The sequence below is a fragment of the Dipodomys merriami genome, unplaced genomic scaffold (assembly GCF_024711535.1).
Source record: "Dipodomys merriami isolate MVZ:Mamm:240054 unplaced genomic scaffold, mDipMer1.0.p SCAF_14, whole genome shotgun sequence".
NCBI lineage: Eukaryota > Metazoa > Chordata > Mammalia > Rodentia > Heteromyidae > Dipodomys > Dipodomys merriami.
The window spans coordinates 30,531,599-30,552,131 of record NW_027202715.1 but is presented as its reverse complement, the minus strand read 5'-3'; the positions used below and the strand labels follow the sequence as shown (position 1 = coordinate 30,552,131).

Below are 20,533 nucleotides of genomic sequence, written 5' to 3'. Positions count from 1 at the left end.
AAATTTAAATACATATCAAAGTAGACAAAATCTATATTGCCATGTATACATAGACCTCTCTCTCTTTATATATATATATATATATATATATTTATGTATATATATATATATGATTTAGTACTCATTAAGGTTATTGTGATTGTAGTATTTTATATAATTTACTTCACACATACTTTGCACACACATACACACACACAGAAGATAATGAAACACTTTTGTATGGGTTTTGTTTAACACAGTTGATGATGTGAGAGTATCTCCTATTTGGGATGTTTAGGCATAGTACCTTAAAACTGAAATAAAAAGTAGAAAAAAATAAGTACATTCAGATAACCTGGGTAGGTGCATTCCAAGACTATACAGCTACAAACTCTAGTTGAGAATGCCAACTCATTTCCACATTTTTGCTGAACACAGAGAAATCCTTGACATTAGACACTAGTATAGTATGCTAGAAACTCCCTGAGACTGTGTATAGTGTAGTAAACAGTTACTGTTGCCATTAGAGGCAGGAGAAATCCCCTTCCATAAAGGTAAAATTACCTAAGGCTATTTTTGACATTTGTCCACTTGTGGTGCAATTGGGATTTTGGACTTTGACAAGTGGTATAAGAGGCTAATTTCTTAAATGCTACAAAAGGATGTTTTAGAGTAATGATGTTAATGATTGAATTTACATTCTTCCTTCCCTTAATATTGGTTAGAGAGACTGTAGCAAAACGACTGTTTCTGATAGGAATTCAGAATATGTCTCTGATGATTTCAGATATGCAAGTAAAACCCAAGTAAAAGTTTAGAGAAACTTCTGAATCCTATGAATTGATGTAGCTTTAGATTTATTCTTTTGTGGAAGTTATAATTTTTCACATGGCCAATAAAGATGTATTGACAACATTATACATGAATATTTTTGCTCTGGAGGTGTTGGGACATACAGGTAGAACAGAGGGTGGGATTCTTTACCAGGATTGGCTTATCGTCTGGTGTGTCATGCAGTAAATGAACACTAAGATAACAGTGTACCGTCGAGCAATATCCACACCATTCACAGTTAGGAGGAAAGAGGCAGAGCTAATCTCTGGTGCAATGACAGGAAGTTTCTCTTTACTGTCCTCTGAGGATGGCACATGCAGGATAATTTTATCAATCTTAGAGGTGCCATAAGTATATGATCCTCAGACTACATATTTCACTCTGTACCCATTGTTGTCCATGCTAATAATAAATATGTAATGCATATAGTTTAGACCTAAGAGCCGTTAGCTTAAGGATAATACATACCTGGTGAATGGCTTTATTATATGATACCAGAAATTATGCTTTGATTTTATAATCAGATTTTATATTTTTTCCAGGCATAAGATTATGAATTCTCAATTGGGGTATGAAGAGTTTAGAAATTTGATTTTGAGCTATACTTCCTGTTAGAGCTAAGACTATAGTTTTGTTATTGTTGTTGTTGTTGTTTTTGGTCATGGAGCCTGAACTCTAGGCCTGGGCGCTGTCCCTCAGCTCTTCAGCTTAAGACTAGTGCTGGACCACTTCTGGCTTTTTCTGCTTATGTAGTGCTGAAGAATCGAACCCAGGGCCTCATGCATGTAAGGCAAGCACTCTACCACTGAACCACCTTCCCAGCCCAAGAGTGTAGATTTTTTCATTACAATTGACATGGAAATTATAGTTGTGTGAATATACCATCTCTAGTTTTTAATTTATTAACTTATCATTTGTCAATTGGCATAAATTTGGATGCAGTATTTTTTCAGGCTGGAGTATTTCTAAATAATATCTTTTCAATTTTGGAGATGAAGTGTCTATTAAGAAATTTCAGATTTGTTGAATGAGTTCAGAAGCTTGTAGTAAATGTCCATAATAAACAGGTATATGACCCAAATTTGTCTGATCGTTTCATAAGCACTTTTGGCATACGTAGATTTAGTCTACTTTCAGACATGTTCTGTTAATGATCATTATCATTGAACAATAATTTGTATTTCTTTCCTTCCTATTATGGCCTATGTGAAATTTTATGTCCATGTTCTTTAAGAAGGGACCATTTAATGTATTCAGTGTGACCTGTTCATAATATTTCTTCCAGAATTCAAATTGTCTTTTCACATTTAGTGAAATGATTCAGCTCTCTTACAATATGTGGTTCCTCGTTTAGATTTAGTATTACTATAAAGCACAGAGATAACCCTGTTCATTTATCAAGAATGTCCATGAAATATGCAAGCTGATTTTAGGAATTATAAGTAAAAATAGTCCCGATGCTCTAGCCCAAATTTACTGTACTATTTCTCTTTTTAGAGAAGTGTCTGCTTTCAGAAAAGATTTGTGCATATCAGAAACAAACTTTGTTTTTAATCTGTCACTACTATGTGGTTGCTTTAAATTTTAGAAACTTACTCTATTTATTCAGCAATCCAAAATGCCTCCTCTATACCAATAAACCACATTTAGATAACATATAGAAACAACGTTAGGAGAGACAGATATGTGAGCTCAGTCTTCTAGGATTACTCTCATTCTCTAACACTTACTATATACAAGTATGATGAGATCTCAGAAGGGACAAATCATCTTCAATAGAAACTAGCTTCTAACTCCAGAGGTTCACAGTTTCCTGAGAGGGAAAATCATATCTACCCCCAAATAAAGTGTGAGCAGTCTAGGCTCAATGCTGGAGGAGCAGGGTGTTTGGGAGAATCAGAGGAACAGAAAGGCATCAATTAGGGCTGGGAAGGTGGCTCAGTGATAGAGTGCTTGCCTTGCATTCATGAGGCCCTGGTTCGATTCCTCAGCACCACATGAGCAAAAAGAGAAAAGCCGGAAGTGGTGCTGTGGTTCAAGTGGTAGAGCGCTAGCCTTGAGCTGAAGAGCTGAGGGACAGAGCCCAGGCCCAGAGTTCAGGCCCCACAACCGACTCCCTCCCCCCCACAAAAAAGGCATCAATTAAATACCCGAAGCATTATAGTACGTAATTCATTCAATGAGACTTGGGCACAAAGAGATGTGTTTTTCCCCTCCATGGTAATAATTGTCTTTATTTCTGAATTTTTATTTTTTTCCTTTTTATTTATTGTTTATTTTAATCTTATTGTCAAGGTGACATACAGAAGGGTTACAGTTACATACATAAGGTAGTGAGTACATTTCTTGTCAAACTTGTTACCCCCTCCCTCATTTTTCTCATTTTTTCTCTCCCCTAATCTCCCCACACGTTGTACAGATCATTTCTAACATATTGTCTTGTGAGTATCTATGCTACATTGATTCCCCTTTAGTCCTTTGTCTCACCATTTTATTTGTTCTCATTCCCTTCCCTAATTTAGATGAACTATACAATACTCAGGGCACCCAAATCAAATACAGGAGAGGGGAAACACAAAAGGAAAAAGAATTCACATAGTACATTAAAAACAACAACAACAAATAAAATCCTCTTGTGTCCATGTCTTGGAGTTCATTTCACATAGCATCATCTTTTATCGTCATAAGTACATAGCTATTGAGCAATTCTGCTCATCTGCTAAGATTGTCCTAGAGCTTTACTGACAAAAAAAAAAGCTAAGATATATGTATTTTATGGTGGTGGTGGTGATGTTGGTGGTACTTGATAGCAGACAGACTCTCAATACTTTCATAAGCAAAAATGACAGAAAATGTTTCTAACTTTTTAGAGACAAACTAGATTTGTTCCATGTGTTTACATTATTTATTCTTCATATTTTTTCTTGTAAAATCCAGAACACCTCTTGTCTTCTCCTTCCAGAGTAGCTATGAGGGAGGAATTATATGTGGAAATGAAGTCAATTTGAGGATGATAAAGTAGGGTTCAAATGAAAGGTTGATGATGTTAGTGAAGAAGTAATAAAGAAAAGTATGAAAAAACGTCTCTTTGTATATACAATGGACTTCTGTGCTTCCAACAGAAAGAATGACACTGCCCACTTGTAAGGATATGAAAGGAATTGGAAAAAACTCATATTACGTGAAGTAAGCCACACCCAAAGACACACAGGTCCCATGTTTTCCCTTACTTGTAATATTAGTAAACCTCTAGGACAATCTTAGCAGATGGAGCTTGAACTCTGGGCCTGGGCGCTGTCCCTCAGCTCTTCAGATCAAGGCTAGCTCTCTACCATTTGAGCCACAGCACCACTTCCAATTTTCGGGTGGTTTATTGGAAATAAGAGTCTCACGGACTTTCCTGCCTGGACTGGCTTTGAACTGTGATCCTCAAATCTCAACTTCCTGAGTAGCTAGGATTACAGGTGTGAGCCACCAGCACCCAGCCCATATACCTTAGCTTCATCTAGAACTCAAGAATCTTAACAAAATACAGTTTTTAAATAGACTTATTGACGAGGTGCTGTACTTGTCTGTTTCTGACAAACTTGCAGAGATTCTCCTGTCTCTAAATATGTTATCCTATTTTACTGGCAGCATGTGTAGAAGAAAGAAATAATGAGACAATGTAATATGGTAGCTCAAAACGAGAGCTCTGGAATGAGGGTCTCTGGCTCAGATCTTACCCACTATATATGCTTAGTCATTAATTCAAACATCCTTAGTTTCCTCATCTCTGCAATGAGGATGATAAGAGAAGATGTGTCTCACAGAGTTACAAAGAATGAGTGAGCTAAATTCTCCCCAAACAGCATAGATCAATGTCCTGTCAATGTTGTTAGTTTTGTATAATAATAATAACACTAATTGTTATTTATTATGAAAAAGTGCTGTCTTCAATCAACATTTCCATTCATCATAAAATGTACTATCTTTGTTCATCATTTCCAGCCATGCTTAGTTAAACAAAGGAAGGGAATGGAATAATTAGTAGCCAAGCCCTGAGAATATGAGTATTTCTTTAATACAAGTAAGAGCCTGAAGTCTTCAGATAGTCTTCAATTATAACTTCTATTACATTCCCCAAACTACTGAAGCTTTTTATTTTCTGATCTGCCATGAAAAGAGATGGGAGATGATTTTTACTCTACCTCGTCAAAACTGTATGCACCTGAGGTACCCTGCTTTCATCTATTTCTCTGATAGATTGAAAAGTTCTCCCACATTTTAACCCCAGACGAGGGAATCATTTTCCATGTAAAATACTGAGTCACCTCTATTTCTTCCGAGACTTCTTAAACTCCAGTACCTCAATCAAACATAATAAGGACCTGGCTCTTGCTAACGGGAGTCCAAGGTTACTACTCATAATTCCTGTGAATCCACTCAAGTTTATGATTCCTGCGGTCAGATTGACCAAGAAGAACTGATATGTTAGCAAGTTGTAGGAGCCATAAATCACACTCTCACACAAGCACATATGTGTGGTGTCACAGGGTCTCTGCGTTGTATAAAATGGCAATCATATTCCTGTCATAGAACATTGTTTTTCCAGCTGTCTAGGCACATGGTTCACTGATCAGCTAGCTTGAGGAGCAACAAAAACCAACTGGAAAGCAAAGAAATAGAGCTTAAGAGGTGATTAAGCAAGAAGGAAGGTGATAAACTCATTGCTCAGTTGAGTTATTTTTTTCCCATAATTATGAAAGGTGAGCTGCTTAACTCCACAGGGAAACCCCATGTAAGATGAAAACATTTCAAGAGCCTCCTTATGCCAGGTCACACAGCAATGAAATAGAAGAGCTGTGGGATTTCTGAGCTACATGGGCCACTTGAGCCTGTGAGGATTTATGCCATAGGGCAGACTCCCCTGGAAGTCCTGCCATGCCTGTATCCTGGGGCAATTAGAACAAATAAACATGTAACATGGACAGAGGGATTGCCTCTGTTTAATACAACCTTTCCTTCTCTGTCTTCTTCTCAAAGAAATATTTTCCAATTTATGTTTCTTCTTAAAATAATTATGAGTAGTCGTGTTGATTTCTAAGAAGGTAAGATATTTAGACAGGCAATGAAGGTCCAATCTAATAAAAAAGCAATGGGACCTTAGGAGGTACAATTTTAATGTATTAAAATTCCTAAAATAATCACAAGACACATTCTAAGTAAAAATCTACTTTGATAAATGCTAATAAATTAAGGGAAAACATTTGCTTGCTACTGAGGAATAAATGTTATTTTGTGCACTATCATCCAATTATACTATATGAATGACCACAGATGAAAGTTTATTTCTTGCACATCTTTTGAATTTACATGAATGTTATATATGCCAGCTATCTTTTGAGATCCATTTCTTTCATTAAAAGTAGTTGGAATTAGTATCCCACCATAAAATAATGAAAAGTTCATCTTCCCCTCCAGAAAAGAAAGATTTAGAAAAATAGAGAGAGATTCTAGAAAGATCCCTACAATTCTAGAAGGCACAGAAAACATCTTTCCAAAGGCTTCACATAAAATTGATGGTAAAGTAGACCTAAAGTCAAACTTTATCCTAAAGTTAAAATTTGGCTCACATGTGCCTTATATTTTCTGCTACAAAATTTTTATACCTAGTCAATTTGTGATCACATCACATTCAGCAGAAAATTTACTTTAAAAAGAAATATTAAATCTTCTTTTCACAGATAGATAGGAATTTCTGACTCTCCCTAAGAAGATAAGTTTAACATATTGAAAACTAACTGACAAATAAAACCCTTTGGGATTGTATTACATCATAAATTACACATGGAAGCTCTCGGCATTTCTTTAGGGGTGAGGTCATTTGTAGCTGATGGAGTAGACAAGGTCCTTGGAGGACAGAGAGACAGTAGCCAGGGGTTGGAGATTTAAATGAACAGCTGGGGAAAGGCCACTTCAGGCAAGGGTTACAACTTAGAAGGACACATGTCACAGGACACCGAGACAGTGTGCAGACTGGAGTGGAAGTATAATGGTGTGTAATATTATTAGACTGTGAACTAGTAGAGCATAACTACTAATTCTTAACAGAGAGTAGAATTATTATAAGAAGGAAGTGCTGGGATGTAAAGTACAGAAGGTATGTAAACACCGAGCTCTAACTTCTGTCCATAAAATATATATATATGTGTATATATATATATATATATATATATATGAATGTAAAAATGCACTGTGAGGTGGCTAGCAGGCTATTTTTAGGAAATTCTGTTCCCCAGAATAAACATATCTCCTTTTCTGGCTAAGATGGTTTACTTAGTTCCAGGATAAAAATTTTTATTGAAACACTTGAAAACTTTAACATGAAAACTTTCACTGCCTGATCTTTTCCAAGAGAAGCAAAAATAGACTCTTGGTATACATTAGAAAGATAAAAGACAGTCATATCCTTTTAAATAAAGCAAAATAGTTTGCTTCCTGAATAAGGTGAAGAGGTAATTCTGTATGTATTTAGATTAGATTATTGATTGTATGCATTGAATTGCCAGATTATATTTTGTCCCTCCTTTCAGCATCTCCTATAGTCACAGATGTGTGTGTGTGTGTGTGTGTGTGTGTGTGTGTGTGTGAAACATTAAGCTGAAGATCAAGCAATGAGCTTAGAAGTTTGGTGGTTTGGTGGGTTGGTGTGTAATTCCTAAAGTTCCTAATGGCAGCCAAGATGCCTTGTCAGCTCCCTGTAACAGTGAGATTACTGCGGGATGCTGATGGCTCACGCCTGTAATCCTAGCTACTCAGGAGGCTGGCATCTGAAGATCATGGTTCAAAGCCAGCCAGGGCAGGAAAGTCCGTGAGACTCTTATCTCCAATAAACCACTAGAAAACCGGAAGTGGTGCTGTGGGCTCGCCTTGAGCTGAAAATCCCAGGGACAGCGCCCAAGCCCAGAGTTCAAGCCCCACAACCAAACAACAACAAAAAAGAGTTGAGAGTACTTATGAGACAAAATGGAACATATCTTGTCATCCCTATGGTCGTGCATGCTACATCCAATGAACAAGGTAGTTTAAATGTGTAATTTGACTACTTTTCATATTATAAGCTAACATAAGCCAAAACCACTAAATTATTGTTAAGCTAACTCAACTATATTAAAGTAATTTTATATTTGTATAAAACCTCTTGCAGGCTGGGCACTGGTGGCTCACACCTGTAATCCTAGCTACTCAGGAGGCTGAGTTCAAAGCCCGTCTGGGCAGGAAAGTCCATGAGACTTAATAAACCACTAGAAAACCAGAAGTGGTGCTGTGGCTCAAGCGGTAGAGTGCTTGTCTTGTGCTCAAGAGCTTAGGGACATTGCCCAGGCCCAGAGTTCAAGCCCCATGACTGAAAAACAAACAAACAAACAAAAAACCCCCACCTTTTGCAACTTAATACTGTTTGTCACTTGCTATGGAACTGATTTTCAGTCTAGAGATACATGACAAAATAAATAAAATGATTGATATATTTGATAAGGGATTGAAATAAAATTGTCAGATGAAGTCCAGTGAAAAGGCATAGATAACATAAGCTACTCTACTTTGTTATGGAAATTTTATGTCTGATTCCTTCTGTTCTCTCTGTCTATGATATATGTGTGTGGATCACACATATATATGTATACAGAGGTACGGTGAAGAAGGGAGAGTCAGAGACAGAGATAGTGTAATCTATGAATAGGAAATTATGTGCATATATATCTGACCAAAAACTTGAATTCCCAGTACAACAATGCTTTATACCACATGATTGAAAAAGATTTTGAATGCTGAAATTTCCACTAAACTCATAATCTGTCTTTTGCTTTCTGCCTTCTGTGTATTATTTAGACATGTGTCATTCATGCTTGAAACAGCTGTGGTGTATGTTATGAAACAAGTTAGAAACTAAGGTTCATTCTTAAGTTTCAGACATTTATTAAACAACAAAATCATACATTAATATTATTATGTAGTGCAGAGAAAAATAAAACATAAAATTGCAAATAACTAGTGAGAAATACATTTAAAGAAATAGACCAAAGATGCTCTGCATGGTAGCGCACACCTGTAATCCCAGATACTTGGGAGATAATCCTCTGAAGAATCATGGTATGAAGTCAGGTGCTTAAGAATCCATCTTGGTCCACATGCTAGGGGTGGTAGCATGTTGGGAAATACAATCTGAAGCAGCTCTGGGCAAAAATATTAGATCCTATCCAAAAAATAGACAAGGCAAGAAAGTAGGGATATGGCTCCTGTCATAAAGCACCTGCTTAGCAAGTTCAAGGTCCTGTGCTCAAACCCCAGTAACTGAAAAGCAAAAGCAAAACCAAAATCAGACTGAGACATTTGTTTCTCTCTTAAAATAGAGAAAAGTAATTCCGATATTAGGATTTTACTATTTCATTAGGTAAGAATTCTTATGAACTTAGGGTATCTTCTTTAGATGGAAATGAACACTTTATTGAGATTTACAACTAAATTAATAGCCACTTTTTATTATCAAGATGTATTTGACAATAGGATACTAATTTACAGCCTAGAAGCTTTCTGAGTGCTTAAAATATTTCACTTCCTTTTTATAAACTTAGTAACTCAGCTCTGCTGGAAGATGGAAGGGCTTTGTTTTGCCTAAAGTGATTTGAATCATGATAATAAAAATTGCTATCTCTGCTCAATAAAAATAAAGCTCCCTTAAATGCAGAGAGATTATTCTTGGTCATCCAGTTGATTGAGACAACTAATTTAAAAATAGACTTATGAGTTTCAATACTAAAACTTCTCTTAGAAGTATTCATTTTAGATACAAATTCCAAGTACATTGGACACGATACTGGTGATGAATAATTTTTATTCTCCTTAAGTAGTTGTACAAAGTGGTTTTAATTCAACATGCTAGTGAGTACATTTGATCAATCACATCACCCCTGCCTCTCCTCTCCCAACTCCACCCATCCTCTCAATTTACTCATTTCCATTTTCACTTGATTTACCCACCCTTCCTCTCTCCATTCATCTGTTTCCCTCCCCCTCCCCTACATCACATGTTCCAGCTTTCTTATATTCATTTTGTTAAACAGTAAATTACTTGTACAAAGAAGCTAGACATTAGGAGCTTTCTCTCTGAATACATACTTTAGTTAATTTTCAAAGTATTTGGTATTATATCAAGTTTGGTATTACAATATGTTTGACTTTTTTCTGTTATTTTATAAATGGATAAAACTGGGGCTCTGGGAGATTATATGGACTTGAATAAGACTATGGCTTGCACATTATCACCAATTCATTACCTATGAATTACTTATTCTGTGTAGATAATTTTAAAATAATTTTTCAATAATTATATTCATTTTGCTTAAATTGGCCCATGAACCTACTCTTTTTTTTTAAATGAGGACTTTATAAATTTAGAACCCGTGATAAATAGCTAGTAGAGAAGTCATCAAAAAGGATAACATCTTTTTAAATGTGATGCTATTTTACAGAAATAACAAGAAATAATCTTTGGCTAATAAGGAAACAGTTATTGAAGCCAAAAAGATAAAGATAGGAGGAAATACATCTCTGATATTTGGATCTTGAAAATACAAATTAAGTACACAGCTAAAATCAATAAAGAACTGGAAATTTTAAGTTTACATTTTAAAAATTTCTTTCTCCATTAAAAATTCTTAGGCAGCTTATAATGCCTAATTTGTAAGCACATTTTCCCATCTGACAGTACAATTCAAAAACATCTCTTCAATTCAATAAAAACCTTGTGCCTTTCAACTCCCTTCTATTCCCATCCCAGGTCCAGATATTTATTCAGCTACTGTGTGTATATCAAGATTTGCCTTTTTGTGTACTTATTTTCTCTCAGTAGAATTGTGGGTTATGTTCAATGTTTTCATTCTATGGATCCATCTTAATAATCTCAATTCCCACCTCCCCCATGTATAGTAATTTTGTGTCATTGTTTCTTCCTGAATTTTCTGAGCATGTGGTGGATTTATGGAAAATGATGGGGAAGCAACAATCTAGTGCGTATGTATTTCTAGTCTAATGGTTTATTTACTGCTTTCTGGGGTGGTGGGGGGTGAAGTTTTATCATAGGGCTTTAGACTATTTTGGTGAACCAGGTGAGGAACTATATAGAACTGGAGTGTATTGAGACACATTCCAGCAATGTGACACAATTAACCTGGTGGCGGTTAATATCCCTTAGTCTTGGCATCTCTCCTTTCTTCCTTTTATAAAGCTTTTCTTTACGCTATGGGACATGTCATTAAATCATCCCAATTGGTATTTAATATGAGTTACTTAGATCACAGATGGTGACTGGATTGTTTCCTAGATTACTTCCAGATTACTAAGAACCCAAAGTAAAAAAATCATTATTATGCTTTATTATGCAATATGGTTGCCCAATGGAAGTTTGTGCCACTTGAACAGAGAAAGTCATTACTGCTTTTGTTTTGCAGCCATTATGAGGAAGGTGACTCTGCACATTGCTTTATGCCTTACAGTCTGTTTTCATGCTCCGGGAATAGCTCCTGCTCTTTTTATGTAATGTCATGTATTTTGAAGTTAGTAACAGTATACAGCAGAAATGGATTTCCTTTTACATGCAGTGGAGACAACCAGAGAAAATACAGCCTCTACCTCCTAATAAAATATGCACATACTGTGAACTAAAGATCATGCTTTCCTTGTGAACTTGTCCCATTTCTTCAAGTTACAGTTGCGCTACTTGAAATTATTTCCCCTTTTTTCCTCCTTTCTCCAAGAGATCACCACAAGCTTATCTATTTTCACAGGTGTAATATAGTTAGCATACTTTACAAAAATCATGTGCACTGACTGCTGAACAATGTAGTTTGGCTCCATGTTTTCAGAATTGACTCGAGATCCAGTGAGATAACATGACTGATCACAAACTTTATGGGTGCTAGTGGTGGTGGTTACATGCACTCAAGGTTAACCTTGGATACATAGTGATTTTGAGCCCAGCCTGGGCTATACAATTAATGAAACATGAAGACTAGGACATCAGGTTTTCTCAGTTCACTGCTTCATTCTTTCTCTGGACTATTAGCTTACCTAAGTGAAGGTCAGAAAAGAGCCACCTTCCAGGGTTCATTAGAAATGTCATTCAAATCTACATCATACAGGAATCAGCAGTGAGCCACACAATATTGTTAATGTAAGCCGTGTATTGTGTGTGTGTGTGTGTGTGTGTGTGTGTATACGTGTGTGCATGTGTGCATGCTCACTCACGCCTGTGTGTGCTTTTGACTCATGGACCATTCCTGGAGTTTCCTGAACCAGTTGGTTTTGAACTGCGATCTCAGCCTCCTGAGTTGCTAGGATTACAGTCATGAGCCTCCTCTGGTGCTTGGCTTAAGCCTTGAATTTAAGTAGTTAATTTAGTTAGTGTAGTTCAGGAAGCCGTTTTCTTCAAAAACACTAAGAAGGTGCTGGGAAGGTAGCTCAGTGGTAGAGCACTTGCCTTGCATGCATGAGGCCCTGGGTTCAATTCCTTAGTACCACATAAGCAGAAAAGCCGGAAGTGGTGATGTGGTTCAAGGGGTAAAGTGCTAGCCTTGAGCTGAAAAGCTGAGGGACAGCACCGAGGCCCAGAGTTCAGGCCCCATGACTAACAAAACAAAACGAAAACAACAACAACAACAAAAACAGATACTAAGGTAGCTGTGGTGTAAAAGGAACCATGAATGACTCATTCAAAGACCTAAAGGTCAACTCCCAGCCAAGGATACTGAGCCATTTTAACCTTGCCTTGCCCAGAATCTGCCTCCCAGCAGGTGAAAATAGTGAGCCCATCAGGAAACAAACTTGTTTTTGTAAGGCGTTGACTTTCCCAGAGATCAAAGAAGCACACAGTTAAATACAAATCTAACCAAGCAAATATGTTTCTATGCTTTTTTGTGTGCTGATGCTATCACCTTATTTTCTTCAGTATGGTTTTACGTTGGCATCACTTGGAGGCTGACAGTTAAAGCTGGCCAGAATCCATGACAGAAGTTCACATCTTAAGATTCGTCATATCCAAGTGTGCTTGAATTCAAATGGCAATACCATGCTTCACACTGAAGTCACAGTGCACAACAGTATTCATATGACATGAAATGGGTATTAACATCATATGTATTTCCCCTGTCTAGGAGTGGTAGGAGTTAAATCACTGTAGTATAAACATAAGAAATTTTTAAAGTAGCTCCTTAAATGCTATTTGAATAGTAGCAGGGAAAGGGAGCTAGTGTGAGGATTGGAGCATATGGGTGCCACAGTATGGCACTCAGTGTGTGTCACTTATTTAAAGAGAAGTGCTTCGAGCTAAAGAGATCCTTAAACTGAAATGCATATAAGATTTAGAGCATGTACTATCCAGGGAGGAGGAACAGCATTAGCTCTTGTCCAGCCTGAACAAGGTCGGTGAGAGTCTATTTCAAACGCAAAGTGAGCACAGAAGAGCTGGAGTTTAGCTCAAGCTGTGAAGCAGTTACTTAGCATACAGGAGGCCTTAAGTTCAGTCCCTGATAGAAAAAAAAACTATTAATCTGTTACCAATAAAAAGAATATTTCTTTTCAATAATTGAACTATATTAGATCACCCAGGTTTGCTTTGGAAGTGAGCTTTCACCTTGGATGTGAATTTATTTGCATCACACTAATCTGTCATTTAAAGATGTCCACGGAGATCATCTGGCAGTTCCTTCAAAGGTACATTTTTTTCAACCTGTCATACAGATTTGAAATTGGTGAGGGCAAATCAAGGCTTGCTTATCTGAATTATCCTCATGATTCTCCAGAAGGAACTTGTGACATTAATGTCCTCTCAGAGTGTACATGTGTGGATGAAGAAGATACTTAAGAACGTTGCTCTTCCTGCAGACGAAGCAGCAAACGATTCACAGTTCAGGAGAGGAGCACTGTGCTTCAGCTGAGGAGCAGAACCAGCTTGTCATGTTATCTCCCCAAAGCTTTCATTAGATCTGAATAATGGAGCTGTTTTGGCGTCATCTTGAGGAGTCTGCTGTTTTAGAGTGATCAATGCTAACTCTTTCATATCACTATCAGTGATTAATTACCTCCTCCCCCCTCTTCCCTTTCCTCCCTTCCCCAACCCTCCACTCCCCTTCCTTCCCTTTTTCTTTCTCCTTGTTGAAATTTCTCACCGAGTGAGCACACAAGCTGTCTGTGGGTCATCCCTCAGAAGATCCAACTTCTATTCAGTATATATGGCAAATCAGTGGATCCATGTAGATTCCTCAGAGGCATGGGCCACTTGGAAATATTAAGACTCAAAGGAGGTCCTTCAATTAATATACTTTATGTTGTGCCAGTCCCGGGTCTTGAACTCTGAGCCTTGGTGCTGTTGTTCACATTTTTTAAGTTTAGTTTTATTGTCAAGATGATGTACAGAGGGGTTACTGATATATATGTAAGGTAGTGAATACATTTCTTGTTGCACTGTTACCCTCTGCTAACTTTTTTATATTATTATTATTCAACGTTATCATTGTCTCATTGAGCCACAGCCCTACTTGCAGCTTTTTAGTAGTTAACTGGAGATAAGAATCTCACCGACTTTCCTGCCCTGGCTGGTTTTGAACCATGATTCTCAGATCTTAACCTCCTAAGTAGCTAGGATTAGAGGTGTAAGCCACTGATGCCCAGCCTCAAATAATATAACTTAAGGTGTAAGGTTGAGGTCAAAGGAAAACACTTTGTCATGGATAGTGGAAAAAATTGTTTTAAAAAAATCTCTTGAAAAATTTTGGTCTTTTTTATTATCAAGGTGATGTACAGAGGGACTATAGTTGCATAAGTAAGGTAATAAGTACATTTCTTGTCAGCCTTGTTACCCCTGCCCTCCATTTTCTCCTACTTTTCTTTTGCCCTAATCTCCCCAAGTTGTACAGATCATTTCCAACACATTGTCTTGTGTATATCGCTGGTGCATTGGTCCCCCCTAATCCTTTGTCTCACCATTCTGTTGTTCCCCTTTGCTTTCTTAATCCAAATAAATGTATATACAATACCAGGTTGCCAAAATCAAATACAGTGACAATATAGGGGGAAGAACATACAAAAGAAACAAAAAATCACAAAATACATTAAAACAACAACAAACAGGAAAAACCTCTATGTCCATGTCTTGGAGTTCATTTCACTTAGCATCATCTTATATGGTCATAAGTACATAGCTATTTTTCTTATTAATTGGAGGCAAGGGAAAGACTTAGGTAGCAAACAGAGGAAATGACAGACAAGGGTCAATCATTTAGTAACTGTTGAAATGTTTGTAGAGTAGGAGTAGGAGGAAGGAATCATTAAGACCCAGAAGATCATACTTTGTCTCACACACTTGAATCAAATTGGTTGGAATGTATCTGATTCCATGGGATGAGGTAGGATGATGGCTATGAGCGATAGGATTTGCAGTTCTGGAGCTCTTGCAAGAATTGATGGTATGGGTGACTTGGGTAGTACTTTGAGTTCATTTAAGTGCATCCTGCACCTGTGAATTTCAGGATGAAAGTGTGCTCTGTTATATTGAACCTATACTCAGCTTTTGCTCTCTCGTCCTTTCTGCCTATCTTTAAGGTCCAGTTGAAAAGTGAAGAATCCAAAACATTTGCAATGAAGATTCTCAAGAAACGCCACATCGTGGACACCAGACAGCAGGAACACATCCGTTCGGAGAAGCAGATCATGCAGGGGGCCCATTCTGATTTCATTGTCAGGTAAAGACTCCACCCTGGGCATAGGTGACAGTTGAGATAGGCCCACCATAGCACCCTCTGCCACTTGCACAAACCCCTAACATGTTTGACCTGAAAAGAAACTTGAAAATATTGTTTGATTTTAAAAAATAAAGTTATGATATTTTCAAAGAGAACAATGTTCTCAGTTAAAAAAACAACAACAACAACAACTCTACAGCTCTTGAAAGAAAACAGTCAAAAACTATTCAAGTTCAACCTTTTGAAGACTTAAAAAGATAAAATGGCAGTTGACAAATATCTGTAATCCCAGCTTCTCAGGTGGTAGAGATAGTATGATCATGGTTTGAGGCTAAACTAAGGGAAGACTTGGGGCTCTATCTCAAAAACAAATTAAGAGGAAAATGTGTTGGGATGAACTAGGCCCAAATGGTCAAGGGCCTGCCTCCCGAGGGCAAGGACCCATTTCAGACTTCAGTACGTCCACTATGACAGCCAATCCTTCCACCTCAGTATTTTGAAAGCACTGATGAGTGGATAACAGATCGGTTTTCACATGTAGAAGCAGCTCTGGTCAAGATGGCGGTGGTGGTGCATGTGAAAAATGAAACATAGAATGGGTTTAAATAAGAAGCACGTGAAAATTGCACATCTATATTCACAAAATTAGTCTACTTTATTTAATTATAAGATCTATTACATACAATATGAAAATCAATGTTTAGGACCTTAGACAAATTAGAACTGATAGAATCCCAAGAAATTCTCTTCTCCGTGATCACTTGAATTAAATCATCTCAAGTGAGTCATTAGTTTCTTAGGGTGTGAAGGTCTAACTCATTGACCATTGGCTTCTTTTCCTTAGTGTGACTTCGGATTTTTTTTTCATTTTAAAAACTTTCATGCATGGCAAATGAGAGGACTACCGTCTGGGCGCTCAAAACTTTACATATGCTTTGATCGTAACCACATTAATTTTAGTTATCTTGATATGTTCAATTCAATATGGTTTTTAATATTTTTTAAATATGTAAAATGATGTTACTACGCTGCGTTCATGTTTACTATTTGCAGGCTGTACCGAACATTTAAGGACAGCAAGTATTTGTATATGCTGATGGAAGCGTGCCTGGGTGGAGAGCTCTGGACCATTCTCAGGGATAGGTAGGAGATTTGAGGCATTTCTATGAGAAAATACATTGTTATAAAGTCTAAAAATTTCACTCACTTCTTACAAATCCTTATATATATATGTATATATATATATATGTATATCTTTTTCAAAATGCAAAGTAAACACAAGGCATAACTCACTATGGCCAAATGACTTACTGTAATACATGTAATACCTCACTTAGTATCTCATCAATATAAGGTCTCTCCTACATAAAAACACTATCTCAAGTTCCCCCACCCTGCATCCCTGTCACTCAGCTATAGAATCCTATCTACTCAAGAGGCTGAGATCTGAGGATCAACAGTTCCTGGTCAGGAAAGTCTGTGTGACTCTTATCTCCAGTGAAACAGCAAAAAGCCAGAAGCAGAGCCATGGCCCAACTGATAGAGCGCAGGCCTTTTAGCAAAATAAAACCTAAGAGGTAGCACACAGACAATGAGTTCAAGCCCTAGTACTGGCACAAAAACATACAAACAAACAAGCACCAACAGAAAAACGTACCTAGGAATCTTCATGGACAAGTCTTAGTTTAGCTTTATACCTGGAATTCAATCCATTCATTTAACTTGAAGAGGATTATAGGTATCATCTGGACCCATGGTTTACTTGCTCTATTTAGTTTTCAGATGGGCAATCTTATCTTCCCTGACACTCATACTTTCTTTTCCAAGTAACATTTTCTTTAGCTGTTGTTTGGTTCCAAAATTAAAACAGATTTCCAGCCTTGTCTTTTTGTCCTTTCTAGTCTTAGGGAAATAAAATAACCCAATTATCTGTAGTATTTTATGTAAGCAATATGATTTAAATTTATCTTTCTACTCTTCCAGGGTGAGTAAAGATTTCTAGATAGTGTTTGTTTCATTTGGTTAAGCAAATGTAGTCTGTCTAAATTTTTTATCTCATGCTTATATAATTATCTTTAAAATTATCCTATAAAAGATCTGAAGACAATATCTATAACAAATGTTTACATATGCAGAAAGAGAGATTTCAATTTCATTTCCTAAAAATAATCTTTTGGTCATTTCTTCTAAATGTTATACAGATCATTCAATATTATCCATATACTTTTTAACTTTCCTAAGAATATTTTCTTCCATTAGAAGAAAAAATGATTATGTGCTGCATTCTCCTTCATTAAATACTTTCTTTCCAATGAAGAAACTAGCTATAGCTACTACTGATGTTTTCATGTAATATTTTCAACATTTGTTACTTTGTAGATTCCAGAATAGAACAAGTGGCTCTTTATGAACTATTAAAACAAGGTTCCTGATGGTGTTCTTACTGCACTTTTCTCTTTCTAGGTCATGCCCCTACTTAACAAATGTCAAATGGATTTTTTAACCATATTATATTTTATTGCAGTAGTATTTTGTTTGATTTATTAAGTTATAGGTAAGGAAACACATACAAGGAAATGCATCCTCCTGGCTGTAGGAATCAGGTTGCCATTTATATTAAGCTATTATAGCATACAATTATATTATTGTCAATTAATAATAAAGGAGGCTGAGGCTACTGTGACAGATGTGGGCTCACTTTTCAGTATTTATCTGATTACATTATGTTAATATTTTGATTCTAATGTGCTTCTATTGTACAATTTTGACCTGATATTTCAATCTTCTTTACAGGTATGTTTTAAACCTCTCCCTTATATTTTGGTGGTTAAGAATAGATTTGCAGCCAGAATTAAACAGAAAAACAAATGATAAGCCACTCAGTTAAAGGATCAGTTGTATTCCCATAGATATTTTTTAAACTTTTGTGAATTTTCTGAACTAGGCCAATAACTATAATAGTGATAAAAACTCAACCCACTGCCCACCCCTGAGCCATCAGTCACGCAGAGACATCATTTGTCAACTTATTTTTGAAAGTAAATATTATTTCATAACACAACTTTGGGTATCCAGGTTCTAACAGACATAGCCACTGGCAGGCTTTCTATTTGTTTGGATTTGAGCTAAAATCTTAAAGATTAAGGAATGGGAAGGAGGCTCAATGGTAGAGAGTTTGCCTAGCATGCATGAGGCCCTAGGGTTGATTCTTCAGTACCACATAAAGAGAAAAAGCCAGAAGTGGTGCTATGGCTCAAGTGGTAGAGTGCTAGCCTTGAGCAAAAGAAGCTCAGGGACAGCACCTAGGCCCTGCGTTCAAGCCCCAGGACTGGCAAAAACAATCTTAGAGATTACTTGTTAGGAAAAATATATCAGGGAAAATTAGCCACATTATATATGAAAATACGTGAAGTCTGAACACACACACACACACACACACACACACACACACACACACACACTTGAATCCAGGGACTGTCTCATCTTTTAGCTTCTTAGCTTTTTCACTCAAGGCTGGTGCTCTACAATTTGGGTGACAGTTTTTCCTGACTTTCTGCTGGTTAACTGGAGTTTAGAGTTTCATATACTTTTCTGCTTGGGCCGATTCCAAACCTGGGTCCTCAGATCTCAGCTTTCTGAGTAGCTAGGATTACAGTTGGATCCTTGGATCCTTGTGATACCTCTACTAAGTATCATGCATAATTACTCCAAAACTACACTTTTCCCATTTCATTCATCTCACTCTCTATTCATGTGTCTTCCTGGACAAGACTAAAAGTGACTTCCTATGTCCATTCTCCTTGATTCCAGATACTTTGTGGAGATGATTATTGAATTTCATCTTTGATGCCCCAAAAGATGGTACTGATTGAAAATATTTCAAAAGGAACAAGTTGCATAATTCCTTAGCTTTATCCTCCATTGGACTAACTTTACAATTGTCAATAAGCCTGCACAGAATGTAATATACTTCAGATTGAGATGGCTGCTCCTAGTTAGTATTGCCTGGTGGTGTTTGATAAGAAGTGTTTTTATCTACTTACATTGTGATATTGCAGGACTCAGTTTATGACAAGGTGATTAATCATTGTGATTAAATTTTTATGTGCTTATCAATAAATACCCATAATCTTCTAGTTCTAGCAAATTGTTATCTACTGCCATTTAGCTAAACCATCCACTCATTTCTAAAGGAGGTACAAGAGTCTGTCCATTACTCATTCTTCTGCAAAGATAGAACTGCAAAGGCACAATTTATTATTTCAAAGTTTTATAGAGAGCAAATGATTTATTTCTGTAAGCAACTCTGTATAAACTGTTGATCAAACAAGCTTTCACTTCTGTTTTGGATCAAATTTATACTGTCACTTCCAATTCTACTAGTAATTTTTCACATTGACTCACCCTAATTTCATGTTTTGCCCTGCTATAAAGTTGTATATTTTTAAATCCACTATCTCAAATATGCCGTGACAAACAGTGTGTGACTGATAAACATTGTTGGGCGTATAATATATTGATTATTCCAGGGTTGAGATAAATTTTTGATTCTTTTAAAAGTAATTGATTATAGATATATTTATATCGAGGAAATACTCAAGATACATCTTTAGAAGTACTGGAATTGGAACCTGGTTTTTGCTAGACAAGCACTTTAGTCATGCCCCTGCCCCTTTTTATTTTAGCTATTTTTAACTGTTTTACTTGAGCTATTTCTTTATTTTTATTTTCTAATTTAACTATTATCAAGGTGATGTACAGAGGGGTTACACTTAAATAAGTAAGGAAGTGAGTACATTTCTTGTCAAACTTGTGACCCCTTCCCTCATTTTTCTTCCACTTTTACCCCCTTCCCAAATCCTCACCACCACCACCAAGTTGTACAGTTCATTTCCAACATTGTCTTGTATCATTGTTACATTGCTTCACCCTTTGTCTCCCAA

At 36.7% G+C, this 20,533-nt stretch overlaps 1 protein-coding gene across 3 annotated transcripts in view; it reads left to right on the top strand.

Annotated features, from left to right (window-relative positions):
* Nucleotides 1-20,533, top strand: part of Prkg1 (protein kinase cGMP-dependent 1) — a 1,047,684-nt gene that overhangs the window by 1,012,670 nt on the left and 14,481 nt on the right. For all 3 annotated transcript variants that reach the window (XM_070021099.1, XM_070021098.1, XM_070021100.1), the window contains 2 exons: nt 15,451-15,590; nt 16,644-16,733. In XM_070021099.1, the coding sequence (XP_069877200.1) occupies nt 15,451-15,590; nt 16,644-16,733 (230 nt within the window). The remainder of the gene's footprint in view (nt 1-15,450; nt 15,591-16,643; nt 16,734-20,533) is intronic.